Here is an 11957-nt window from a genome sequence, read left to right on the forward strand (position 1 = left end):
CTATTTTTTGGTTGCAGCCGTCATTGTTGTTTTGGCGGGTCCGGGCTGGGGATTCGAACCCGCCACCTTAGGTGTACGTGGCTGGTGCCTTAGCCAGTTGAGCTATAGGCTCTGAGCCTCCCCCAGGTTTTTCTATTACTCACTTCTGCCCTGGCCAATTTGCACAGGAGATGGTGGGGGTGTCACCTCTGGCTGAGGCTACTATAGCTGGGCCACTTCCCTTTGTTCCAGCACTGCCAGCCCCTGTTCTCTAAGGCACCCAATGTGCACACTCTGGGGGTAGGGTAGGGGCTGAGAACAAAGGGCTCCCCCACAAGGTCTGTGTATAGGAGGGCCCCAGGCACCCGCTATCTGTCAGGCACATAGAGTCTTTGGGCATCTGACAAGGAGTCATGGGTGGGACAGGGCCCTCACTCTTCTTTCTCTTCTTTGTCCCTGATATTAGGGATGGGAGACCTCTGAAACATTCTGAACTAGACATGTCTTTTTTTTTAAGAGAGAGTCTCACTCTGTCACCTTGGATAGAGTGTCATGGCATCATAGCTCACAGCAACCTCAAATTCTTATGGCTCAAGTAATCCTCCTGCCTCATCCTCTCAAGTAGCTGGGACTACAGGCATATGCCACAAAGCAGGGCTAATTTTTCTAGTTTTTGTAGAGATGGGGTCTCACTCTTGGTCAGACTTATCTTGATATCTTGAGTTCAAGAGATGCTTCCACCTCAGCCTCCCAGAGTGCTAGGATTAGCTCCAAGCTTGGAGAGGTCTATTGATGGCTTCTCCAACTCCCACGGTGGTTGGGGGAGTTTGGCCCTTTTTCAGGAACCTCACACATCACTGAGAACAGGACTAAATTTAAGCACTCCCTTTCTCTCTCCCTTTGTTCTCCCTCCCCTTCTGTCCTGCCACCTCCTTTTCTCTTTCCCATTGCCATGAATGAGGGCCAAGTTTGTCCTCAATGTCCTAGCTCCAGACAGCACTGTGACAAAGGATGTGCCTGAGCCCCAAAACCCCAGGAAGGCCGTGGGCTGAGGTCAGAGACCCCAATTCTGCCTGCCAGGTCCTTGATGTATAGGACTGTGCCCTGCTCCCCTGCACATCACTTAGCAGCTTGGCTCCTAGAAGCAGTGTCAGGGTACAGCTGTGTCTTTACCCACCCCATAAAGTAAGCAAGAGCCGCTTTGGGGAGGGACCCCAGGCAGGCTGGCTGGGGCACATATATGTGTGAACTTGGGCTGCTGAGTGTTTCTGGGAGGTGGAGAGTTGGCTGGGTGCTCTGAGGCCAAGTTGGGACTTAGGTTCTCACCTTCTCAGCACTCTGCTTCTAATAACCAATCAGTTTGTTTAACACAAAATAAATTATACTCCCAGACTGGACTCCAGTGCTTGGTTTGGCAATTTCAGGCTTTCATAGCATCAACATTCAGGTTCCAGCATTTTCAGGCTTTGGTCCCTTTCCCCTGGCCTTCTGGATGAGGAATGAAGGCAAATGAGAGGGAGATGGGCATTCTCTCCTGGAGTGTCCACCCAGTGACCTCTGCCCCCACCCCACCCCCCACAAATTGGGGAGCTACAGATCTGGGTGGACCTCCAACCTCTGTCGAACCTGTCTGACCACAGAATGTGCCTGGCTTAGGGTCTTTGGTCTGTATACACGTATAGCACCACCACTTTAGTATCCAGTTGGGGTAAGTAAGCAAAGTCTCTTTGCTTCAAAGTACTTAACGGCTTTGGGCTGAGAAATCAATGAGATCAATGAAAATTCAGATGTTCTGGTCATGGGAGGCCTGAAGGTAGATGCTCAGGGCTGGAGAAGGCTCCAGTGCTAACAGGTGAGATGTGTCCCAAGCTCTGCCTCTCTGTGTGGCTTGAACAGAACAAGGCCATGGGACCTTGTCAGGGAGTGGGGTTTTGGCGCTCTCAAGTGTGTATGCTGGCTTGGGCCTATGACTGCTCATTCAGGTAAGGGCCCAGGAGCTGGCCAAGCCATGGTTGGAGTGTTTCAGACAGGAGGGTGTGCATGGGGCCGGAGCCTTCTAGCAGGTTATAGAAAAGGTCTTCAGGGCTTCAGGAAAACAGCTCTCTGGCTGAAGCTTCCCTGTCACCTGTCCTTTTTCTGGGCGACCTGCCACAGCAGTCAGGAGAACTTATGCTGCAAAGTAGAGCTAGGCCCTGGGGTAGGAAGAGAAAGGCCTTGTACTGTGCCTGGACTGGGTATGACTTCTCCCCAGTAACCTGCAAGCATGCTTTTCTCATTCCCATTTTACAGATGAAGAAACTGAGCCCAGGGGAGGAGAGGGGACTTGCCTGAGGTTCTACAGCAGACCTTCCCACCAGGACAATGTGGGTGCTCCCCAAAGTGCTGAGAAGAGGGGAGAGGAAATGTGCTGAATTGGGCTCTAATTAGCAAGGAGGGGAGGAGGGGCTGTTGTCAGCTCCTGCCTCTCTCTGTGGGCCTGCTCATGGGGAGTGGTGGCACCCAAGCTCACATCCCCATTGCTCGCTTGTTACCTAAGGCCAGGGGTAAGGTGGGGAATATGGTGTCCCATAGGGGGCTTTCTGGGTCTGTCTTCTTTCCCTGAACTCCTTCCTGCACCCCTCAGCCAAGACTTATGTGTTCCCTCTCCTTACTGTCTCTGGATCTACCCTACCCATCAACCACCACACTGGCCCCTGACTATCACTCACAGCTCTGGCCATGTCATTCTACAGCTTGAAATCCCATAAGACAGTGACATCACTTTAGTCTCTCGCACCCCTCACACTCTCATGCTGACCCATGACCAGCATGCTGACTTCTGCCTCTAGGCCTTTGCTTGTGCCCTGCCCCTCTCTGGGGTACCCTCCCCTCTCCTCTCCCTGACCAAGTCTTATGCATTACCTTGCCTGGGGAGCCTTTCTGGGTGCCCCAAGCAGCCTCCATCCTGCTCTCCTATTGCTGAGAGAGCCCACAAAGCTGCCTGCCTCTCTCTGGGGGCTGTGTCCCCAGCATTGGAGTGGGTGCTCAGGGAGTGTGTGAACGAATGCAGGAATGAACGGATACATGGATGCACAAATAGCCCCTCACTGTGAGGCCTGTGAGTCTGTGACACTCTGGGATCACTCCCTCCCCACCCCTTCTTTGTTGACACCTCTTGCTGGCTGCCCCCAGCCTTGCCCACCTTAGCTGTGCCACCTCTTGCTATGAGCCCTTGGCACATGTTTTTAGGAGGAAGACTTCCCTCTTATTCCCTCATCAGACTGGTTAGGGGTAGGGCTGCTGCAGAAGGCCTCTGTGTAGAAACATGGGGTCCCAGGTGTGGAAATCCTGCTTCTTCACCTCATGACACAGTGTGTTGTGGGCACAGAGTGGGGTCTATCCTGACCCTGTAGCACAGGGTAACCACAGGCCCCTCTGGGCCAACTGAGAGTTGCTTCCCCCCTCTCCTACTGCCCCTGCCCGTGCCCAGCTGGCCTCACCGCTGCTCCTGTCTGTGCTGCGTTCAATCACGTGGTCCACCTGGCGCACCCACTCCCCGTTGCACTTGAAGAAGATCTGTGTGGCTGGCATGGCCTTGCACACCAGCAGCACTGGCTTGTTCTTGACGATGTACACATCCCCAGGTTCCACCAGGAAGTGGGGAAGCAGGTCAGGGTTGGCACCAGGCACCGGGTTGGCCACTGTGGCACTCTGTTGGGCACCTGCAGCAGGGCAGAGGGGGAGGTGAGCAGGCCCTCTCTGGGGCTGGTCTGCCTCTTCAGGGGCCAGGTTGGGCAACCCAGAGACCGCAGGAGCAGCAAAAGGGGGTTGGAACCTATGGGAGGGGAGGGAGTCCAGGTTCTTACAGTTCCCAGCGGGGCAATCCCAGCTACTGGATGCCCTCCTGAGTCTCAGTGTCCTCCTCTGTACCATGGGGGAAGAAGCAGTCCATTGCTTCTGAAGACTTCAGCGAAAGGGAATGAGACGAGGATGGAAGTCCTGCACTTAGGAAGCCTTCCTTATGTGGCAGCAGTGGAAGCTCTGGAGTGGAGGGCAGGGCTGCAGGGAGGTGGGAAGGGTTCTGCTTCCTGGTTGCCCCACTCCTGCCCTCACATGGCAGGTGCTCAGAGATATAAGCTGGGCAGGCACAGGCAGGATGGGAGCTGGGAGAGTCTGAGGAACCTGGGCCACTTCCCACTCCTTCAAGGAGACCTGAATATGGGTTTCCTTCTAATTTTAACTGAAAACTACAACCATCCCACAAGTCATTTGTTGCTAATTACACAGGTAATTGGCTCTGAGGCATTGGTGGAGATAAAACCCCCAGAGCAGTCTGACCCTCTGCCTAACCAGCAGGAGCCCTGAGAGGGTGGGGGTTAGGTGGGAGTGGGGGACACCCTCAGCTCCTGTCCCCCCAGCTACTGGACAAACAGGCCCCCACCCAGGCTGACCTGCCAACACAGGTACAATCACTCCCCCACCAACCACATTCATAATTAATGGGGCTTCTGGGCACAAAGAAAAAAAACCTCTTTGGGTCTCCAGACCCATTTTCCTCCTCCTTAGAGGTGACCTTGGGGAGTTACAGGCCTTGTCATCTGCGAAATAGAGATCACATCTGTCCTGTGAGGGAACTGAGAACCCACAAAGAGCTCACACAGGAGGACTGGCTCCTTGGCCCTGCACACTCTGCCCTAGGGAGTACCTATGCCTAGGGCTAGTCGCCCCTTCTCTCTTGCTTGCACAAGGACCCTCTCTTCCCAAGGTAGGAGTCCATACCCCCACCTCAAGACAGTGATTTTTTTTTTTTTTTAGACAGAGTCTCACTCTGTCCCCCTTGGTAGAGTGCTATAGCATCATAGCTCACAGCAACTTTAAACTCCTGGGCTCCAGAGAGCCTCCTGCCTTAGCCTCCTGAGTAGTTGGGACTGTAGGTACCTGCCATGACATCTGGTTAGTTTTTCTATTTTTAGTAGAGATAGGTCTCGCTCAGGTTGGTCTCAAACTCCTGAGATCAGGTGATCCACCTGCTTTGGCCTCCCAGGGTGCTAGGATTATAGGCATGAGCCACTGTACCCAGCCCTGAGACTGATTTTGACGGGGTGTGTCTGCACTGGGTCCTTTAGGGCAGGCATGGAGTGGTGAGCTGGGAATGTCTGCAAGAGGTTGAGAGCCTGGTGTGACTTTAGGCAAGTCCACCTGCCCTGAGCCTATTCTGCTCACCTGCAAAAGAGGAGACAGTGCTCCATTCTTGGGGTTGTCATGAGGATGGAAACAAAAGGCACACAGCACCTAGCACAGCACTCAGAGGCTCTGCCGCTGTCAGCACCATAGCTTGACACGCATGCTGGAGAAGGGGGTTATAGCCTTCCCCCCACCTCAGCAACCCTCACAACAACCTCTTCACAGGTAAGTGCCAATAAGGAAACTGAGGCACAGGGCTGGCAGACACCCATGTAGGGGTAGAAGGTGCTTCTGACACAGCAGAAGTGTCTGCCCAGCAGTGGGGCTCTCGCCTCCTCCAGGCACCTGCCTCTCCTCTCAGCCAGCCCCTCCTGGCCTCCCTGCCCCTTCTCCTGCCAACCTAGCCAGACTTTGGCTCTGCCCTGTTTATCTTTCTCCCTCTTGTGATCTTCCTTGGGCAGCTGCACCCTGGGTGTTCCTGAAGCTCTGTGACAAACGCCAAACCTTCATTCATAATTGGAAACCCCCTTGCAGTTGAGAAAATGAAGTCACCCAGATGTACTCTGCCCTGAACCACCTTCACTGGGCCTGCCAGTGCCTATCTCCCCTGCCCCCCGCCAGGGGTCTGTTGCAGGCTCAGGAAGGTGGGATGCAGTTAGGGGCAAGAGCCTTAGGGACACCTCTCAGATGGGAACCTGTGGCCTCAGGGCTCTCAGCCCCCAAGGTGGACTCACTGAATGCCCAGTGTGGGCAGCGTCACTACCCATTTGTGTGTCATTCATTTAGCAGCCACTTGCCTGCCCTGTCCCAGGCTGGGGAGTGCTGCTGTGGGTGTGGGTACGGAGTGGGCACTGAGACCCCGTGACCTCTCTAGACATACACCAGACATATCACAGCATCTTGGTGGTCCTGGTCAAGGGCCACTTGAAGGACCAGTCAAACTTGACCCTGGAGCAGGGGCCTTGTAGGAGAGTAGGGGTGGGACAGGTGTCACTGAGAGCCCCTAGGGGCTGAGTCTGCCTGTGCTATGTCTCTTAACGAACAGAGGCTCAATGCCATGGCCCGAGCCTGCCTTTTGGCTTGAGAGCTGGGTGGGCAGGGCACCCTGGCTGGGGGTGTAGGGGCAGGGAGTGGGTACATGGCCCTCCAGCCTCCTTATTGATCAGCAACGAAGCACTGCTCGCGTCAGCTGCCCACTGAACCTAGCACAATCCCTCATGTCTGCATTTAACTGCTAATGAAAAATAAATGTACTGTGACCAATAAGGGACATAGCTTACTTCTCCAGGGCCTCCGTCATGCCATGCTGGTATGGCCTCCCCCTACGGTGTGGGGGAAGCATTTTCAGGTGACCCAGGGGGCACCCTATAAGCAAGGACACCCTAAAGCCATGAGTGGGGGTAAATTCAGGCCCTACTAGGCCCTTAAAAGACTTAAGGGCTACAGGAAGCTGCCTGGCAGTTAGAGCTGGCTTTCCCTGCATCTGGCCTCCAGAGCTCAGGATGTGACCTCTGCCATTGTGGTCAGCACCTGAGATCTGTCTGCCTCAACTTGGTGTCCCTGTTAGGCCTCTTGCCTAAATTAAGGCACAGCATGACCCTAGGCTCTCCCCACCCCATTTCTTAGGCCACTAGAGTAAATTTTCTTTTTCTCTTACATGAATCCTATGCTTGTTTACCAAAGACAACACCAAGCAGTACACGCTTAATGCCAAATGACCTATGCTCTTTTCCATAGGGTACGAGAGCTCTCTAGTTTGCCAGTCACCACCATTCTCTATTGCCCCATCCTGGGTCTGATTCTCCTATTTCCATTGTCTGCCTGGCTCCCAAGGGTGTTTCAGGATGGGCTAGCATCGCTGAGCCTTCCATTCTGGCCTCAGTCAACTCTCCAGTCACCTGTGTGGAAACACTCATGGAGCTAGGCCCTAGCTTCTCATCTCCAGGTCTGTCTGATGCCCTTCCTTCCTCCTTGGCCAGCACTTTCCTACTTTCTCTCCAGGGCCCAGTTCCAAGGTCACTTCCTCTGGAAGAAAGGCTCCCTCACTTTCCTCTCCCAGAAAACCACACATGCCACCTTCCCCTCTCTAGTGCCCATCCTCACTGCCATTATAGTTTGTATGCTAGGAGAAGTAAGCTAATGGATGGCTGAGGCTTCTGTTCCCAGCCCCCTACTGTCCATCCCTGGTCCTTGCCATCCAGCTCAAGGCTGTTTAGAGAAGGTATTAACCATGAAGGAATCGGGGTGGGGAGCCTATCACTGCTGCCTCAGGGGCTGCTGAGGATAGGCATGGCAGCTACTCTGCCAGGGAAGATGCACCTTGGTTGTGGTGGCTCCTGGGGCTGCAGGTACAGAGCTCATCAGCTTCACAGGCCCTGCCACATCTCGAACCCCATTCAGCCCTAGTTTTCCAGAGGCTCCCTCCACTATACCCAATTAAAGCTTTCCCACCAGCACAAGAGGTAGCCTAGTTGCCCTTGTGTAATAATTCAGTTAGACTACCTCTTTCATTTACTAGCAGACTTCTGATGGACTCTTGGTCACCAGGAAGTGCAGACAGAGCTGTGCAGAAAGCTCAGGCCTTAAAGTGGAAACCCCATTTCCAGTGTGCCCTGGGGCTGGCCAGATGGCCTCTGTCTCTCGCAGGAGGGCACTGGCTGTCCAGGTCAGCCAAGGTGGCCTGCTAGAAGTGAGCAGGCTAAGGTTGCTACTCCCACCCTTGCCTGAGCAGGCAAGGGTGGGAGCAGCAACCTTAGCCAGGTCCACCCTAGAGTCTTCTCAGGGACAGTGAAAAGGAGGGGCTTGTGTGTGCATGGAGGGCGGCTGGGGGCCAATGGGGGTGGCAGCTACAAAAAGGAGGAAAACAGATGAGGCCCCAGGGCCTGCAGCAATGAGAGACAAGAGACCCCTGGGTAGGGATCCTTGGCCAGAGCTCAGCCTGGGACAGATGCCACCCTCTCCCATGACCTGAAATGTATTCATTCATTTGACAAATACTTATTGAGTGCCTGCTGTGTGCCAGAAACTGTTCTGGGCACTGGGATACAGCAGTGAGCAAATAACACAGGCCAGGCTTCCAGAAGCTTGTGTTCAAGTTGGGGAAATAAAACAAAACAAAATCCAAGAATTTTAAGTATTGATGAAAGTTACCAAGAAGGTAGCAGGGACAATGTTTCAGAAAGGGTATGAGTGAGAGAGCTCTAGAGGGGGCAGGGTTCAGAGGAGGGATGTCTGGGTAGCACCTGGAACGCTAAGGTCAGGCTGCAGTGTTCTGGGCAAAGCGAACAGCAAAGGCCCCAATGCAGGAAGCAGCTGGGTGTGTGAGGATAGCAATGAGGCCACAGCAGAGGTCCTCAGGGCCCTTCAGGGTCATGTGAGAAGTTGGGATTTTACTGTAAGAGCTGCTGGAAGCCTTTGGGTACCAGGGAACAGAGACCTGCACGAGGAAGCTGAGGCTGCTATCACTCACCAGAGCACTTGCCAGTCCCCTGAACTTCTCCCTGGAGTACATGCCACATTCAGGACTAAGGAGGAAATGTTTGCACAATGCCTTCCTTGTTGGACCATGAACTTCCTTAGGGCAGGAACTCAGGGCTGGCCTGGATGCTGAGGGAATGTTTGTTGAGTGACTGAATGACCACTCATTTTTCCCCCTAGAATTTCAGAAGCTCTGCCAAAGGGTGGCCACTTCACTCTTGGTCTGTGGGAAGACCAATGGAGAGGGCAGAGTAGCCTGCAGGCAGGGTGGTGGGCAGGGAGAAGGCTCCTGTTGCTCTCTGAGGCTGAACTTCTCTTTCCTCACCTGCAGTCTGAGAGGATAAGACCTGCCTAACTCTGAGCAGGGTGGGTGTGAAAATGCTTTCAAATGTTTTATTTTTAAAAGCACCATGAAAATATGAGGTGTGATTAATCAAGCTATTAATGAACTGAGTTACTCAGAGAGGCCTCCAGGGTGGGAGGGTGGGGGCAGGGTGTCACCTGGCCTCACTCATAGAAGTGAGCACTTCTTCCCAAGCACAGCCAGCCCTTGCCAGCCCTGCCACTGGCTCCCTTCAAACACTACCACCCAACAGCTCTCACACCTTTGGCCCTGCCCCTGTGTAGTATAGTTGACAAACAATAGCTCCTTTTCCTACTTCCCTGAGAACTTTTCTGGATTTGAAATGGGGTGCACAGCGGCCAGTGTTGTACCCCTTTACCCCTGGCACCTGTGCTTGCAGCCTGCTTGAGGGAGCACCACAGCAGCCCTCCAGGGAGGCCTGTGCCCCACCTCCACAGGTGACATGGATGCCCAGACAGGGAGGTGACTGACACAGGATGATAACGTGCCCTGTCCTTGGGCCAGCATCTAAGGGACCAGCCTTGAGAGACTCCCTCCACAGCAGCAGCACCTGGGCTATTTACAATTCCTCAAGGGCTTTTTTTGCATATTCTGTTCTAGGCTCTGTCTCCCTCCCACTCTGCCTTAACAGTGCCCAATTTTCCTCCAAGAATGCCTCCGCCTAACTCTATTGCCTAGGCCACACAGTCCAGGGGGGCTGACCCCATCTCTGGTCCCAGAAGTGGGGATATTCCCTTTCCCCCATCCCCCTCTGGTTCTCAGACAGACATGCAGGTCACCACAGTGGAACAGATGGGATTCCAGGATCTTGGCTGGGCTGTTGAGAAGAGAAACTCTCCTTCTGCTGGGGTTGGAGCTGTGGGCACATAGCCCTGGAGCTTCTGGGGTGACCAGCAGGGCAGGCCAGTTCTAAGGCCCTGTAGGCCTTAGGGAGGCTGAGTAAAAGTGGGTCATTCTTGGATCTGAAGCAAGAGCTTGAAGAACGAAGATAACAGGGCAAAGAGAGAGGCCAATTCCCCGATAGCATTTGAGGCCTGCGATCGTGCCGGCACTGAAGACAGGGGCAGCCTGGATTCCCAGACATATGAGCCAATAAATTCCTTTTCCAGATGGAGCCAGTTGGGTTAGCATCCTTTCAATCCATTAAATACACTTGTCCATCTGCTATCTGCCTGGGTGACTGCTACTCATCCTTCAAGGTCCATTCAAACACTCCCTCCTCCTCCAGGAAGCCTTCCCTGACCTCAGATGGAGATGGCCCCATCTCCCCTGAGTCCCCATTTGCCTTCGCACCTAGAATATCATATTGTCAGCATTTATGAGTCTGTCTTCCCAGGTAAACCATCAGTGCCTTGAGGAGAGAGACAAAGTATTGGTGTCTACAGGGCCTGGCCGGGGTGGTGGCCATGCAGATGGTGACTTGTGGTCAGGTATGGGGTCAATCCCAGTCTCCTGATTGGAACGCAAGAGGAAACAAGGAGGAAACAGAGTAAAGGGGTCAATCCCAGTCTCCTGATTGGAACGCAAGTGGAAACAGGGTCAGTGCCCAGAGCGTGTCTGAAGAATGAATGGTGAATATTGCTCCTGGGAACAGGACAACAAAGGGCTGGAAATGGAGGACACATACTCAAGTTTGGCCAGGAGCCAGCACTGCTCACCTTTCCACAGATCAATGGATCAATCTGTTCGATGGGAAGGGAATTGCATTTTTCAAATGCTGGTGCTGTACCCTGGGTGAGGGGTAGGTAGAGACAGATCTCTGTTCCTGGGAAGGCAGGTGGGGCAGTGAGCTGCCAGACACAGTAGAGGGCAGAGAACACACAGACATGCAGGGTAATAAGAAGACTTGTACTCGCCACCATCTGTATCCTTGCTGCCTGAGACGGCTGTGCGACTTATTATTTTTTAAATATAGACAATTCTGTGATGATGCTGTTTCACCAGGAGGCTCTGATAAGCAGAATGCATTCTGTACTCACTGTCAGAGAGAGAGTCCCTGGTCGGCGGTAGAAATGGTTAAGTTCAATGGCCTGAGTTGGAATCCCAGATCCCCTAACCCCAAGACTGCAGATCTAGGCATACTGAGAGACATGCACAAACCTGCCTGGAGCAAGGGTAGACTGCCAGGCCCAGAATTCTTTCAAAGGCAAAAACTACCAAACCTCTGGACTGCCTGTGGCTGCTTCCCGGCCCTGTTTGACACTACTCCAGGTCCCTGTTCAAACCACCTGTTTAGAGCTTCATTTTCCTCATTTTCAAAATGGGCAAATAGTTCTGACTCTGCCAAGGATGAGGTGGGGCCGAGAATGCAACCCCCATCTTTGCCCACCCCCAATCCTCTGTCTCCCTGGAGGTTGCTCTCAATAGCACAATGTTCCCCAGAAGGCAGGGACCGGCTTAAGCCCAGGCCCACACCCAGTTTATTGGATGAACGAGGGTGGGCACAAAGGCTAGTAGTCATGCTGGGAGTGTGCAGGAGGTAGAGGTGACCAGGATGGGGGTGACAGCTCCTCACGGTGCCCCTCAGAAGGGAGGGCTGCTCCCTTGACCCACACTCATACACATGCATGCACAGTGCTCCAGTTTCCATGGTAACTATGCATGAAGGTGTCACAGAAGCAGCAGGCATGTCCTCTAGATTGGTAGAAAGTCACCCTCTTCCCTAATGGACTCCAGGGGCCCGATCACAAGAAAAGACACAGGCCACAAGGAGGACATGCAGATGGGCTAAACCATGAAGAACAAAGTGGGGCAGGGTGGGGATAGCACCACTGCCTAGCTCAGAGGACAGCCACCCTGAGTGGGAGGGCAGCCTGCCCTTGCCCACCAGATGCTGCAGACCAGGCCAGTTACTTGGCAGCTGCACGCAGGTTTCCCCTACTGCCTCTCATTTTACACATAAGGAACATGGGGGTCAGGCCTTGCCTCAGGTTGTACAGTCTACAAAGGACAGAGTGGCCTGGCCCAGAGTAGG

General features: G+C 53.7%; 1 protein-coding gene across 1 annotated transcript in view; it reads right to left on the reverse strand.

The window, feature by feature from the left end:
• Positions 1–11957, reverse strand: part of UNC5A (unc-5 netrin receptor A) — a 62168-nt gene that overhangs the window by 11742 nt on the left and 38469 nt on the right. The window contains exon 2 of the mRNA XM_023515106.1: positions 3459–3680. Within this exon, the coding sequence (XP_023370874.1) occupies positions 3459–3680 (222 nt within the window). The remainder of the gene's footprint in view (positions 1–3458; positions 3681–11957) is intronic.

This window comes from Otolemur garnettii, unplaced genomic scaffold (genome assembly GCF_000181295.1).
Source record: "Otolemur garnettii isolate 467f Iridium unplaced genomic scaffold, OtoGar3 scaffold00003, whole genome shotgun sequence".
Lineage (NCBI taxonomy): Eukaryota > Metazoa > Chordata > Mammalia > Primates > Galagidae > Otolemur > Otolemur garnettii.